This window comes from Bidens hawaiensis, unplaced genomic scaffold (assembly GCF_021521415.1).
Source record: "Bidens hawaiensis isolate Kalapana, Puna unplaced genomic scaffold, B.hawaiensis_p1.1 tig00016868_1, whole genome shotgun sequence".
Classification (NCBI taxonomy): Eukaryota; Viridiplantae; Streptophyta; class Magnoliopsida; order Asterales; family Asteraceae; genus Bidens; species Bidens hawaiensis.
In genome coordinates this window covers 1-15,023 of record NW_027492558.1, presented here as the reverse complement: position 1 = coordinate 15,023, position 15,023 = coordinate 1, and the positions used below count along the sequence as shown (strand labels likewise).

The 15,023-nt window shown below is 35.2% G+C and overlaps 2 protein-coding genes and 1 pseudogene across 2 annotated transcripts; 2 read left to right on the top strand and 1 right to left on the bottom strand.

Moving 5' to 3' along the window:
- Positions 1–544: 544 nt before the first annotated feature.
- LOC143552377 (putative germin-like protein 2-1) lies at positions 545–1,418 on the bottom strand. Its single transcript, XM_077042617.1, has 2 exons — positions 1,275–1,418; positions 545–1,190 (listed from the first exon to the last, which is right to left on the bottom strand). The coding sequence occupies exons 1-2, from the start codon at positions 1,387–1,389 to the stop codon at positions 655–657; spliced, it is 651 nt and encodes a 216-aa protein (XP_076898732.1). The 5' UTR covers positions 1,390–1,418; the 3' UTR covers positions 545–654.
- Positions 1,419–5,727: 4,309 nt separating this feature from the next.
- LOC143552376 (actin-related protein 2/3 complex subunit 2A-like) lies at positions 5,728–11,268 on the top strand. The gene is made up of 10 exons (XM_077042616.1): positions 5,728–5,851; positions 6,008–6,074; positions 6,177–6,384; positions 6,451–6,620; positions 9,912–9,989; positions 10,071–10,203; positions 10,283–10,374; positions 10,583–10,639; positions 11,006–11,074; positions 11,162–11,268. The coding sequence occupies exons 1-10, from the start codon at positions 5,790–5,792 to the stop codon at positions 11,192–11,194; spliced, it is 969 nt and encodes a 322-aa protein (XP_076898731.1). The 5' UTR covers positions 5,728–5,789; the 3' UTR covers positions 11,195–11,268.
- A 2,213-nt stretch (positions 11,269–13,481) lies between these two features.
- Positions 13,482–15,017, top strand: LOC143552375 (uncharacterized; annotated as a pseudogene).
- Positions 15,018–15,023: the final 6 nt, after the last annotated feature.

The following is a 15,023-nucleotide window of genomic DNA, read 5'->3' as shown; positions in this document are numbered from 1 at the left end:
TCTTGCTTATAAAACTTGCGGCTATATTAACTGCCAGCTAACACCAAACCGACTTCAAACATCGAACGGGTAATCAGCCAACCTCTGCGAATCATCTCTTCAATGTGACCGTGTGTAACGAGCCAAATATTTGATACCGCTTATTAGGAACATAGTGAGATGTGAGATGCATGAAATAATCAACAGACGTACAAACGAATATAATGCTAAAAATTGTAAATAAATGGCATAGAAGAAATAATGTGATTCGGTTAAGATAACCTACATGGCTACATCGACGTATGCAAATACAACTAGAGTTTCACTTTATTAGCTCAAGTACAAAATTATAATTAAATAACAGGTATATACAGAGACTAATTGTGTTTAGTAACTTAGTGAACAAGAAACAAAATATAGGCCTACGCCGGCCCTCAATCTTGAGACAGTCCCAAAGCCTTTATAAGTATAAAAAGTGTTTTCTTTAGACATTCTTCTTATGTGGCAAGTGATAATTATAAATTATCATGAATAATAATAATAATAATAATAATAATAATAATAATAATAATAATCCTTTTTCCCTTTCATAAAGTTTGATTGAAAAAATAAATAAAACAAAACAATTCGAAAATCAAATGAATTTCATGAATAATTTTGACTGAATTTTGGAGTCTAGAAGTTTGACTGAATTTCATCGACCACCTTCACATCCACCTGAAAAGCCTTGGCCAAAAGATCATTTGGGATATCTGGTTTTGCTCCAAACACAGCATTTGCAACTGTAATAACACCCGGATTTTGGCTGCTTAGACCGACAATGGCAACGGCATTGCCATGTCCAACATTCCTCTGAAAGTGAACGAGACCTTCTGGAAAAACGAAAATGTCACCCTTTTGAAGTACTTTCTTGATTAGACGATTTCCTGGGTTGGATGTGACAAACCCGACTTCAAGGCTTCCTTGAATGACGATCAAGATTTCAGTAGCACGAGGATGCGTGTGAGGCGGATTTATACCCCATGGAGCAAAGTCTATACGGGCCATTGAGATGCCAAGAGTGTTGAGACCGGGTAGTTGAGCAACTGCCACAGGAGTCACCCGAGAACCAACCGCATTTGAGGTGTTTCCTATCAAATGCAGTCCACTAAAGAAGAAGTCATTAGCCTGCACAAACTTTGCATCTTTGCAAGCAAAACCGTTCACTAGCACTGGTGAAACCATAACGATACAATCAATTAGGATACGATTAAATGCAAAATGTTCTAACTAAGGAAGTGTTACAACTTACAAACCTGGGCCGTTCGGGTCGGCAACACAAAAATCTTGAAGCGGGCTATTGTCTGATGCCAAGGAAAAAGAACAAGTTATGAGCATGATATGACCAAGAAAAAGAAATTGAGAAGCCATCAATACTTTTATATGGTTTGCACTATGCAATATGAAAGCTAAGGAAAAGAAGAAATGTGTTGGTATACTCATATGCTTCTTGATTGCCTTTTATAGCATACATACAACATAGAATATATAACTTAGCCGTCCCACCACCATTTGAAGACCATATCATATGAAGTATATAAATTACATTGTTTACTATTAAACAACTATGCTTATGTGCCCGTGTGGATTTGGTCAAAGAAACTCAAAGTTCTTTCCAAATTAAACACATAATTATCAAATATAATTTATCATGTCTTTGTGGATTGTTGTGATGAAGAATCTATTAGTAATATCTTATGTAGCTTTTGATCGTTTAAGAAAAAAAAATGGATTATGTGTTGTTCTCTATGCTTGATAATATAAATTTGATTAAAGTAATTGTTAATTTGTAATTAATCTAAATGTAATAAATAAGTAAATATTCACTGCAACGTGTAAAAATTTAAGTCCAGCCTACCTTTTAGCGTTTCTCTTATGTTACCTTTCACCCCTTGTAATGTATAAATTTACAACTTGCAAAAAGATAATTGTGTTTGGTTTGTCTCAAATTGGGTTAAAAAAAAGAATTAATTTTCATTTCACTGACACACTTTCAATCATATCTCATCTTAAAAATATCGTTTTATAATTTCCAAACTTAATTACTAACTATTTAATATTTCTTTTATGCTAGTAAAAATGCTATCACTAAAGTATTTTATAAATGACATTTTCTAAACCTGCTACTACATATTAACTTTTGGTTTTTAGTGACACTTTTTTCCATAATATAAAAATGGCTTTTGCGTTACAAGTCCATCCCTAAATAACCATTGTATACACCATCATACGCCCTTGTGATTATTAACACGACTTTCAAAGTTTAAAGTCATTATTGTAATCTTTGTAGGTCTTACACTCAGTTATGCTTTATGTTGTATAAACTCTTTTAAATTATTAAACACGTAAAATCTCGCTCTTTAAATTTAATATTTTTTTTGACCTTTTTTACCCTAGGAAGGTTATAAAACTAAGAAGGGGAAACGGTCTTAAATGCAAATTTACCTAAAACATTTGTATTAATGAATTAAGTGTTCTTGACACACCCTGTTCTAGAGATTACCCCACCCACAATTGGTGTTCCTCATCGTTGTTATTTCATGTGTGACTTTAATGACTTTCTCAAAGACACTCTCATCCCAATCGATTATTATCTTAATTCCAACAACGCTTCCTCCTACCTTTTTCCAGAGATTCCCTCTCCCATAATCCATGCTTCCCAATGTTTTGGTTATTCCTTCTAGAACTTTGACGGCTTCCTTAAAGACAATCGTAACCCATGCGATTTATTTCTTAATTCTGACGGCAGCTTTTCCTCATATGCTGTTTAGAGATTTCCTCTACCATAATTAGTTCATACTCCCATCGTCTTGATGATTCGTTATGGGACTTTGATGACTTTCTCAAAGACACTTGCATCCCAACTAACTATTTTCTAATTCCGACAATAACTTTCTCGCATTCCACTTGTCTGAGATTTTCTCTCCCAAAATCCACGCCTCCCATCCTTACGATGATTCCTTGTGGGAGTCTATGACTTTCTCAAAGACAATCACATCCCAACTGATTAGTTCGACAACAAATTTTCCCTCGTACCCCTTTTTCTAGAGATTTTGTCTCCCATAATCCATGTCTATTATCCTTTTGATGATTACTTCTAAGACTTTCACGATTTTATCAACGAAGTATGTTTTCCAACTTATTGTTTTCTTAAATTCAATTGAAATCCTCAATGGGATCAATACATGTGTATTCTAATTTTATAAAATAAATATAATTATTATAAACTATGTTTTCAAATTTCAACGAAGTATGTTTTCCAACTTATTGTTTTCTTAAATTCAATTGAAATCCTCAATGGGATCAATACATGTGTATTCTAATTTTATAAAATAAATATAATTATTATAATACTAGTAAATGAATTAGTAAAAATATAATTATTATAAAATAAATATAATTATTATTTTCAAATTTCAACTTAGTAAAAATGAATTACATATTAATACTAGAATTATAGCTTTTTTATTACGTACATTCCTTATTTACAACAAATTAACAATACCTCCGTCCTATCTTTGACTTCAAATTTCCACATCTATAACATAAATGGTACAAAATTTTAAAAGTTTGAAGGGCATTTTATATTAACGCTTAAAATTAAATAAAGAGCCCTAATAATCAGCCATCAATTAACCCCGTCTTTCTTCATTTCATCAAACCTGTTTTACAAGTTAGAGAGAGAAACTAGGAATGAAGGTTAGAATTCTCGTTTTTGGTCCTGATTTCAGTACCAAGTTGTAGAAGAGCATATTTGGTGAATATTTGTAGGTGGAAATTAGTTAATATGATCTCTAACATCCTTAGTTTAATATTTAGAGGTTCGGTTCAGTTTAAGGTATGTTTTCGGGTTAAGGAACGTGTTTTCGTTATTGGTTTTGCATGTGATCTTCACTATGATGTGAATCGAAGCCTACTGTGTCATAAAGTCGATATCTTGTGTTGGGTCTAGTTTGAGAATGATATCAACAGTTAAACGATCCTGATAATTTCCTGGTCATTTCACACTTTTGGCGACACTTCTTTGCAAACTTTTAGTGTTAGCCTAGCACATGGCAACATTGCCGAAAGTATTGGCTATGTCACCTACGTGCTTCGGGGCGACACTTCCTAGTGCCGGCCCAACACATGGAGACACTTTAAGGTTCTGCCGCAAAGGGCATCTTAGCTTGGAGAACAAAGCTCTTGGGAGCCATAAATAGGACATTAGGTTGTCATATTTAATTGTTGGTTTTTATGTGAGCCACCACAATAGAGGAGCTCACCCGAGGTGGATGAAAGTAATGTTAACTAGTTCAAGATTAATGATATTTCTTAGCTTTCAGTTTTCTATCCATCTTATATGTGTTATGATTGCTTGTTTGGCTCACATCTAACCACTTCTATCATTTCTATAAAAAATGAGAGGTAATCAAGATAGAGGAATATCATCACGATATGTTTACAGGATTACACAATTCCAGCCACCAATACAGCTCGATTTAGGGTTTCTCAAAGTTCTTGCATGGTTAGTTATCACTACGTATAGCACTCACTTAGAATAGTTCATATATAAAAACTTTACGCATTAAGATTAGTAATCGCATGAATAGTATTCACATCATTGGTAATCGCGAAGGTAGTTGTTGCGTATACTAGTAGTCGCATGGGATATGCTTCTACCTTAGCGTAGATCTCTCATAGAGCTAAACAATTTTGATCATGAGATTACTAAGGTTGTGCGAGAATTATATTATGCAAGTATTGTGGGTGCGAGTACTAAAGCATGCACGGAATTGATGAGCGAATACCTTAGTGCGCAAGAATTTGTGAAACATGAGCTTGGAGAGCATATACTTAAGCTCTTTTTAGGAATGGATCTTTTTGTGATTAGGACATCCAAGAGACCAGGTGAGTTCTAGACCCTCCTTTTTACCTGTCTTAGGGGTAGTGTACATCCTAATATGGGAAGGCTAATGGGTTGTAAGTTTTCTTAAGCGCATGCATGCTTTTAAAGTACGTTATAATAAGCCAATACACAGTCCATATCTACTTTGGACCATGTGATCATATATAGCCCTTCGAGGTGTGTGTTTGCCCTTTGGTGTGTATGACAATTGCGTTAGAGGGTAAATGCCTTTCCGACACTGCCCCAATTGTATAATAGGGTAATGTTAAATAATCAAGATCATTTGTAGTTGGAGGGATCACTACCTCGTATGAAATATGTGTAGATCTAGACAACTACACTTAATAAACTTATAAAGTATGGTAGGGTATGCATATTTTGTACTCTACATACTATTGAATGTTATGAAAAGTGACCCTTCCATTTGTGTTACGTTTCAGACAGTATTTGTTTCTTTTGAAAACAGGGGCAAAAACAACCTGATTTGGGATTATTATTATTATTATTATTATTATTATTTCATACGGTCGTCTTCGTCTTCGTCTTCGTCTTGTTGTTCCGATTGTACGCACCTACGTCTGTCATCATTCTTTTCCTCCAAAAACCCACTTGCAAACTCCAGCTTAACACTCTCGATTCACTTCCATTGGATTGATTCTCGGTTAGTGTTGTTTTTTCCATTAATTAACAATTGGGATCATTTCATACCATTGAATTGAATTTAGGGATGGTTTGGGAATACCTAAACCCGACCCATCTTCATCACCATCCCATCCCTAATTGATAACTTTAATAATATCCACTGATTAAATATTGTATTGTATGTGAAGTGAAATCGAAAACATAATTCAAAGATGCGGAGAGATGCGTGATCGGATAGACCATGATATTACTTCAGTCTCATTCAAGATATCTCCTACAGATCTTGACTAATCGTCTTCAAAAGTAAGTAAAGCACCCTCCTTTGCCTTTCTTCTTATTATTATTATTATTATTATTATTATTTATTATTATTATTATTATTATTATTTATTATTATGCTTCAATTGCATACCCTCCATTGCATAACAAAGTCATTGCCTCATTATGTTGGTTTTACAGTATTGATAAAGGAGTCGAGTTGGATTGCCACTGGGTTGAATTTGATGATGTTCGTTACCATATCCAGGTTACCTGCTCTATATCATGCTTTCTTGATACAAAAATCAATAATATGGGAAGAAAATATAGCTTCATAGGGCTGTTTTTAAAAAAAAAAATATTGTTGCAGGCATCAATAAAGAATCCACATCTTCTGCATCTGTCAGTATCACTCCCGACACCACCTCCAGAGACTGCTTTCTCAAGTGGGCTTCCACTTGGAGCCATCGAGGCTATAAAAGCAGCATACGGGACTGTTGTTCAAATCCTTGATCCTCCAAGAGACGGCTTTAATCTCACCGTTAAGCTTAACCTGTCCAAACTTCCTCCAAATGAAGGTATAATATCTGCTTTAAGAAAGTAACATGCGCCTGTTCATGACTAATATTTTCTGGATTGTGCAGAGAATAAACAGAGTCTTTTGGTAAAGATTGCATCTGTAAGGGAGGTAGTGATGGGGGCCCCACTAAGAGTAATCTTGAAGCGCCTTGGTTCAAGGACTGTGCCTTCCAATGCAGGAATGCTTATTTCCCTTGTGCACCGACCAAATGAATCATTCTTCCTTGTTCCACAGGTACAGTAATTTCTTTCTTGCTTCATCTATTATGGTAATGAAAAAGCTACTTTAGATTGATTATCCGATGAAGAGGATCAATTAAGTTGGTATATGTTTTTCATTCATGTTCAGATGCATTTTCTAATCATGAGAGTAAAGGGAGTTCCGTACATCGGATTAACTATCATTATTATGTATCATTTCTTTTGATGCTTGATGAAATTGCCACTGTTTGGGTAATGAAACTGGCCTAAAATGTTGAAGTATGATGCCCAAGATGTGCAAGTTTTCTGGTATTTATACACCTTATGTACTTTCGGGGCTTGCAACCAAATTTTCACTCCTTAGAAAGTTTATTGGGATGTTAAGGTCTGTTGGCCTAGCCTTCACATTTTTTTTTCTGTTTCCATGTTCTTGAAATGTGCAGTGTAGTTCGCCAGTTGAGACCCAAATCTAGTTCCATAATTTCAGTGGCACACAGTAAGTACCAATTTAGGGGTGATGCACACACAAAATTGGGCCTTAAAATAATTTTGATATCTAAGCTCATGAATATATTCCAGCCATATTTACTTAACTTTCTTATGAAGGATTTAATTACCAATTAGTAGGTTTTTAATTTGTAAAGAAATCTAAGGTCATAGAGAACTAGGATCAGAAAAATCAATTAGCAACTTTTTTTAGAGGTTGTTGACCTAGACTTCAAAAGGGGCGAGTACCGGAGTACCTTGATTTGAGGGAAAGTTCCAAATTAGGTTGGAGCTTGGAAGTAGCTAGTGGCTTATAGGAAATACAAATAACTATATCCATCCCCCCCCAAATCAATCAACTTTTAACATATTATTCATGCCTCCATCTTTCTATCCTTGTAAGATAAAATAAATGTCTTCAGCACTCCGATTTTACTATTTGTTGTTTTCCACGGTTGTGGCTTAGTAGCTTACACATGAAGAAAATGTGGGTGGGTTTTGGAGGGGGTGTTGATGGAGATCGACACACACAAGAGAATCTGTTAACCTATTTAAAGGTCACACAAAATTAGTAGTGTTTTCAGAAGCAATGTGTAGCCCAGTTATCTAGGTGATCTATTCATAATCGCCCAAACCAGAATAACTAGTTAACTTGTTTAGTATCTTTTGGTATGTCCTAATGGAAAGATACACTTTCATAGTTCTTATTGAGCCTCAAGACACAGACGTGAATTAAAAGTTAAGTTCATACACTACAAGTTCAGTAAGTCGGGTATGGATGTTAGTAACAAGAAACAGAACTTAAAAAATCCAATCATTTACCCCAAACAAAACGGAATCATGAAGATCAAACAAACACCATCAGTTTAATAGAGAACTCAAGTCTAGTTGTGAAACAACTAGCGAGAAAGAAAAGTTTACCCTCACGAACTAATTACACTAGTTACATAAGCATCTGAAGATAAGATATTTGCGAATATTTTGGAACATTGTGAAAGTTAGTATTATCTGGCTGGTACCAATATTTATGGATTTGTATATGCGGGTAGTCTCTGATTTATCTTTGTTTTTCACACTTTCATGCTAGCAGTGTTGTAGAACTCGCTAGGCGCTAATCGGGCGGTGGGGGTACCGACTAGCGAATTAATCAGGATTAATCGGATTGGAATTTTTATATGTAATGTTTCAAAGTTGTATGTATATCATTTTGAAAAATTAGATATCAAAGGTCACATAAATACCTCAAAATTCACGTAGTATAGTTAAAACATAAACAATTAAATGTAAAGTCAGAAACATAACAAATCAATGAGAAAGCCTAGGTCCGATTGCCTTTAAAAAAAGGTCCTATTTGACCTGAGTTTGACCGACTACCGATTAGCGGGTCTGATTAGCTGAAATCGCATAGGCGAGGTAGCAATTACCGCCTAGAAACGATTTTTACAACAGTGCATTTTAGTTTTCTATTGGTTGAGAGGAAATGTAACATGAATAGTGGAGGAAGGAAATTGATAAAAAAGTATCAAGAATAGAGAAATACAGGGCCACAGATAGAAATAGAATGGGCTTTTGTTTTTATTTTAGTTATCCATAAATTAAACTGGAATATTATATTGTTTGTGACTATGCAGTCGATATCACCGAGATATCAGTTATCGGTCCCTTGGCGAAATATCGGTCAAAATATCGGCCAGAATATCGGTACGGATAACGCCCTGTTTGCGGTGCGCGCATATAGTGTACATATGTGTGAACCCTCGGGTGGGCAAAAGTGAAATTGCACTAATTTTGACGTTATTTTACTAATCTCGTGAAAATAACGTTAAAAGTGACGGAAGGTTAATCAGGCATCATGTGGTGGCGTTGATAGCCGAAAGACAAGGTACATGCACCAATTTACTGGTGTGCCGATGGTTAAGTGTTATGTGCCTTATGTCCAAGGCTTGATGTAAAACTACTTTCGAGCCGGGGGTCTCACTGGAAGCAGCCTCTCTATTCCTACGGGGTAGAGGTAAGGCTGTCTACATCTTACCCTCCTCAGACCCTACCATAGCTCTGCTATTGGTGGGATATACTGAGTACGATGATGATGAATATCGGTACGGATAATATCAGCGATATTGACTGATATTGGACTGATATTTGATCGATATATCACTGATATTCCCGATATCAGTGTTTTAAGTCTTAGTTATCAACTTTTGGTGTTCAATGTTAGTGTTTTAAGTCTTAATCAATTCTTGCTTGCCACGATTGTTAGTGTTTTGCAATTTGAAAAAGGTTAATTTGTTAATGGTAGGAGACTATATTATAAGTGTTAAAATGTTATATATATGAATTTTACATGATATTAAAATTACCGATATCTCACTACGATAAGATATCGGTCCTTGACCGATATCCGATATTTTTCCGCATCAACTGCTTAGGTTTTGTGATAATATTCTTCACAATGGCGTTTTGACAGTGATCTCAGTATATATTTACGGCCAATGTGAAGATGAGAAATATGGTAATTTCAGCATCTAAATGGGCTATGGGGTTCTACAAGCTGATGCCAATGAATTCTTCAAGAAGTATTAGAACTTTTGGTGTTTCAATATTTTAATATTTACCATATAAGATTTCCCAAAGATTGTTGATGGTAACTAGTGAGAAGTAATTGGACACAATAAGTTTGCTTCTTACTCCATGATATTTTATGCTCACTTCTTTTTTCTATATCTTTTTTACTGCTACCTCCAGTTGGGTATTTTGAAGTTTCTCCATATAGAAATGTTCATAATCTCATGATCAGTTTTCTGGTATTCCACCAATCACTTATTAATTATTATGGCAGGTAGACAAGGCAACTGTGGTGTTTCCTATGAGATTCAGTGATTCAATCGACACTGTTCTTGCGGCATCATTCTTACAGGTTAAGCTTTGTTTATTTTAAACTCAACATGTTTTCAGAAACTGTTACTCTTTATTGAAACATATACTATTGTATTTATAGGAGTTTGTGGAAGCAAGACGTACTGCTGGACTTAATAATGCCCCTGCTTGTCTGTGGTCTGCTTCCCCTCCAAATGAATTAAAGGATGCTCCTGAACAAGCCTTATCTGCAAATGCTGGCTTTGTTTCATTTGGTAATGCTGGAAACTACTTTAATAGCTGGTTTATTTGTTTATGAACATTTTTAATCGCATATTTATTTAACACATGCAGTTATTTCTCCACGCCATGTGGAAGGAAAGAAACTGGACAAAACCGTTTGGAGCTTATCAACATTTCATGCATACGTGAATTATCATGTGAAGGTGAGATTTCTGCCTTTTTTTTTCTCTTAACTCTTCGCCTTTTTTTGCTAATAGTTATTGTTTTTCTGCATGGATTCAAATTATGTGTTTTGGTTTTGGATAATGGCGCTACATTAGTGGTTATGTATTTTTCAGTAAATATGTTTATTTTTTTATTTCATTTTGTATGAATAGACATTTCATGTTTTTTTTGTGCGTTTTGTAACAGTGTTCTGAAGGTTTCATGCATACTCGGATGAGACGTCGAGTGGAATCATTAATCCAGGTAAATTTCACTTTCAGTTGGAAGGGTAAATAAGTAATTTTAGTTAACGATAAAAGAATCAATTTCTTACAACTGGGCATGAAACTGTCTTTTTGCTAAATAATCAGATTAACGGAAATTTAAAACCATTTACTACAATCTTAAATTGCAATAACCGGAAAAAAGTAGTTTTAAAACACAAATCCTAACACCCCTTAGATATCATGCGGCTCATGCCTGCGTGTTATACCTCTAAAGACTGAGGTGATTCATCTTTCTATTTTATGTTTCTCAATTATATAACTTGTGATTTGAAGGTAATCGTAATAACACATGCGATGTATCTGCAAGTTTGTGTGCTGAAAATATGTATGCATTGTTTTTCAGGCTTTGGATCGGGCCAAGCCCGATGACAATGCAAATATAGCAGCCCAAAGTAGATCTTTCAAAAGACTGGTATGTCATGACTCATCCTATTTTTTCAATAACAATTTCCTTTTATGTTTGCATAACTCTCGGCTAGTTTAACCGTATTTACTGCAGAGCATTGACGCCTCACGAGGAAATTCACATTAGCGGGAAACACTAACTTTTGCCTGTCTTTTGTGCTGACTTTGAATATGTTGTGTTTATTCAAGAATTATTCCTGCCTGATGAACATACTTTTTTTTTCTTTTTCCATTGGAGTACATTCTTCACTAGAGGTTGAAAGTGATGCATCAATACTTTTAATCATGCCCTTGTAGTGCTCTTGCTTTTCTTTCCTTTATTTTCTTGTATTATTTCTTATATTTTAACAATTAACAACGAGATGCAAAAAGCTAAAGATAGGGGTGGCAAATATCAAGTTGGCTGGTTGTATTAATGAACCTGAACACTATCCATATATTTTCGTGTAAAAGACGTCATCCCTTAAAACACACTTGTAATCTAGCAAGATGAACGCTACTAGTCTAATTAATATATCTAAATATATCTAAATGAGTTAAACGGGTATGACTGAGTTGGTAGATGAAGTGTCGTATTAACAATTGTGTAAAGTATTAGCGAACGCTGATTCATAAAACCACAAAAAGAGCAAGCAAATTGGTGGCATGGACCTAAAGATGATGAATTTGATGATGATGTATTTGCACATGCAAGAATTTATGATGATAGAAGTTTCCTAATGTGATGATAGGTTATGTTTCATCATCATCATCATCATCTATCATTATTGATCATATATAATGTGCAGTCATGGTACCACACCTGTTATGATTTTCTTTATCTTCCTTTTCACTTGGAGATGTCTTTTGTCCCATACTCATGACCAAGCAAGTGAATTAAGGGTATGAACTTATAATTGAAAATATCAAAGAAAAAAATAAAGAAATTTTTTGTGCGTTATCCATTATATATAGTTATGTCATAAACATACAGATCATTTAGCCATGAAGTACGCAACTAAGTTGAGCATCCTTACTTATTTGATCAAAATTTTCCCATCAATAACGACTTCAACTAATGTGACACATGATATCACATATATCATGTATGTATCGTTATTTGTGTAAGTATGATTATTCACATTATAAATGAATACATTTGGTGCTTAGGTAAGTAATTAAAAGTAGATACACGTGACTACTTATTTACGAATCTTATAAGATAAATATATAACATGTTTTGTGGGGGTGGATTTGTACACAGTAATTTTATTTGATATGAACATGAATTATGAATATATGCTCTGCAAACTTCTGAGACTTGGTGCTTCTGTCTTCAAGAAAACATTGACCACATCATAATACTAGTTTCCCAAACCCACACAGACATAGGGCCATGCCAAGAATGAATCCCAACAAACTTTAGTGTAGTAGAATATAAACATTGCTTTTGCTTTTACTTTATCTTTTTCCTTTTTCTTTTTCTTTTTATTGGACTGCCCTAAAGCCACAAGAGCCTCTTCAATGAATTAATTGTTTAAATTTATTTATGAGATTTCAAATAATTATGGATGACATGCATTCATGCAATTGTGATGAAAGTTTGAAATGTACACTCATAAGTTCATAACCAATTTGACAAATATATAGATTTATAACATGAAATCCAAACTTAATAACTCAAACTACATTAAGCGTTTGTAAATTACAAATACGAGTTTCTTTACGTGGATTATATATACCATATGAATTTCTAGATCCATGCAAAATCGAGTGAGCTTTATATAATGGTGGGCTATGAGCACCATACAACAAATCCCCACCTTAATAAAACATTCCATTTGTTTCCTATCTTTCTCAATCTATACTTTTGTCACCTCCATAGGGCTCTTCACTTTTAACTTTGTGAATTCAACCAAGTCCAACAATTTTCGCTTTCATGATGCGTTTGATTTTCGATCAAATGCATGTACGTGTTGCACTCTTGCTATCACAATCACAAAAATCATGTAGGAAACGATCTTTATGGGCTCATGGACGTCTAACCCTGACCTTGAAATGGATCATCCAAGGCACATTATCAGAAGATGATGACTGCTTGTTCAAATACGTATATCTCGCACATATATGTGTTGTCATCAAAAAGTTACATATGCTATTTTATGATATAAAGTAATGAAAATAGTTATTATGTAACGTTGTATGGACAATTGTAGGTGTGGGTTCCATGGAGAGTGAGGATAATAAAGCCATGGGAGGAAAATTTGGTGGATGAAAAGGTATATTAATTGGCAGTGGAAGTGCATCTTCTTCTTTTGCTTTTACTTTAGTTAAAGATGATACTAAATCCAATAAAATAAATAATATAAATGAATAAAAATGTAGGAATATACGGACGTCACACAAATCTAAAATGTTGTTTGCTACATGAATAATACTTGTAAGTATCCACCCCTTTACTGACCGAACATCAGACCTTTGTCAGCATGAAAGCAAATGTTGCTATCATTACTCGACAACATCTATAATCTGGTCTTGGATGCTTCAGCAAACCGCATATAGTTCCTCTAAGACTTGATCACTTTGCTCATTGCTTCCAACATGAAGCTACCATTCCTCATTTTTGTCTTCTTTCTCTTGTTCATTTCTTGTCATTCTCATTACTCACTCAAAAAGCAAGCTTCAATCCTAGTTTCTATGAAACAATCATTTGGAGTCTTGAATCACACATCTAGTTTCATCACTTGGAACCTCTCCGAATACGCCTCCCTTTGTTCGAATTGGACCGGAGTCACTTGTGATCACACCAATTCTGTAATAATCTCTCTTGACATATCCAACTTAAACCTCTCGGGTACTCTTTCGCCCGTAGTAAGTCAACTCCGGTCACTTGAACACCTTTCGGTTGATGGAAACGATTTCTCCGGTGCATTCCCTAGACGAATCCATGAGCTAAAAAGTCTTCGGTTCCTTAACATATCGAACAATATGTTTAGTGGAGGCCTTGAGTTTGATTTCACTATGTTGACAAGTATTCAAGTTCTTGATGCTTATAACAATAACTTTTCGGGTTCTCTTCCTTCGGGTGTTTCAGGATTAACCACCTTAACTCACTTGAACCTTGGAGGGAACTACTTCTCGGGCGAAATTCCGGCATCTTACGGTGATCTTAAGCTGTTAACTTCTTGCATTTGGGTGGTAATGACTTAAAGGGTGTCATACCTAGCCAACTTGGAAACCTCACTAGTTTAAACCAGCTTCTTTTGGGTTATTTTAATCAGTTTGATGGTGGAATACCCATGGAGTTTGGTAAACTAGTGAATTTGGTTCATCTTGATCTATCAAACTGTGGATTACACGGCGAAATCCCGAATAACATATGGAACATGACAAAGTTAGACACTCTCTTCTTGCAGACTAATCGTTTAGTTGGTTCGATTCCTTCCGAGCTTAGCAATCTGGTTAGCTTACAGACGCTGGACCTTTCGAATAACCAGCTCGTGGGTGAGGTCCCTCTGGAGTTATCTTCAGTAAAACAGCTCAAGATCTTGAATCTTTTTATGAACAGATTGCATGGAGATGTCTCCATGTTCGTTGCCGAGCTGCCAGAGCTCGAAAATCTTAGTCTTTGGGATAATAACTTCACCGGAACCATACCGCCGTTATTGGGAATGAATGGTAAGCTCAAACAGCTTGATCTTTCCACTAATAAGCTCACTGGAGTCATCCCCAAGTCTCTTTGCTTCGGTCAGAAGCTAGAAACTTTGATATTATTCGATAATTTTCTTTTCGGGCCGGGTACCAGAAGATCTTGGCAAGTGCAAGTCACTCAGTCGGGTTCGAATGTGACAGAATTATCTAAGCGGATCACTACCAAATGGGTTCTTGTACTTGCCATCGTTGTCTCTCTTTGAGCTGCAAAATAACTACTTGGCTGGACAGTTGCAAGAATCAAATTCTAGTCCTTCCAAGTTTCT

Coding starts and splice junctions, on each gene's coding strand:
- LOC143552377 (XM_077042617.1), bottom strand. CDS start 1,389: ATGGCTTCTCAATTTCTTTTTCTTGGTCATATCATGCTCATAACTTGT. Junction 1,191..1,274: donor TGCCGACCCGAACGGCCCAG/GTTTGTAAGTTG, acceptor TGGTTTCACCAG/TGCTAGTGAACGGTTTTGCT.
- LOC143552376 (XM_077042616.1), top strand. CDS start 5,790: ATGATATTACTTCAGTCTCATTCAAGATATCTCCTACAGATCTTGACT. Junction 6,385..6,450: donor CAAACTTCCTCCAAATGAAG/GTATAATATCTG, acceptor TGGATTGTGCAG/AGAATAAACAGAGTCTTTTG. Junction 11,075..11,161: donor GTAGATCTTTCAAAAGACTG/GTATGTCATGAC, acceptor TATTTACTGCAG/AGCATTGACGCCTCACGAGG.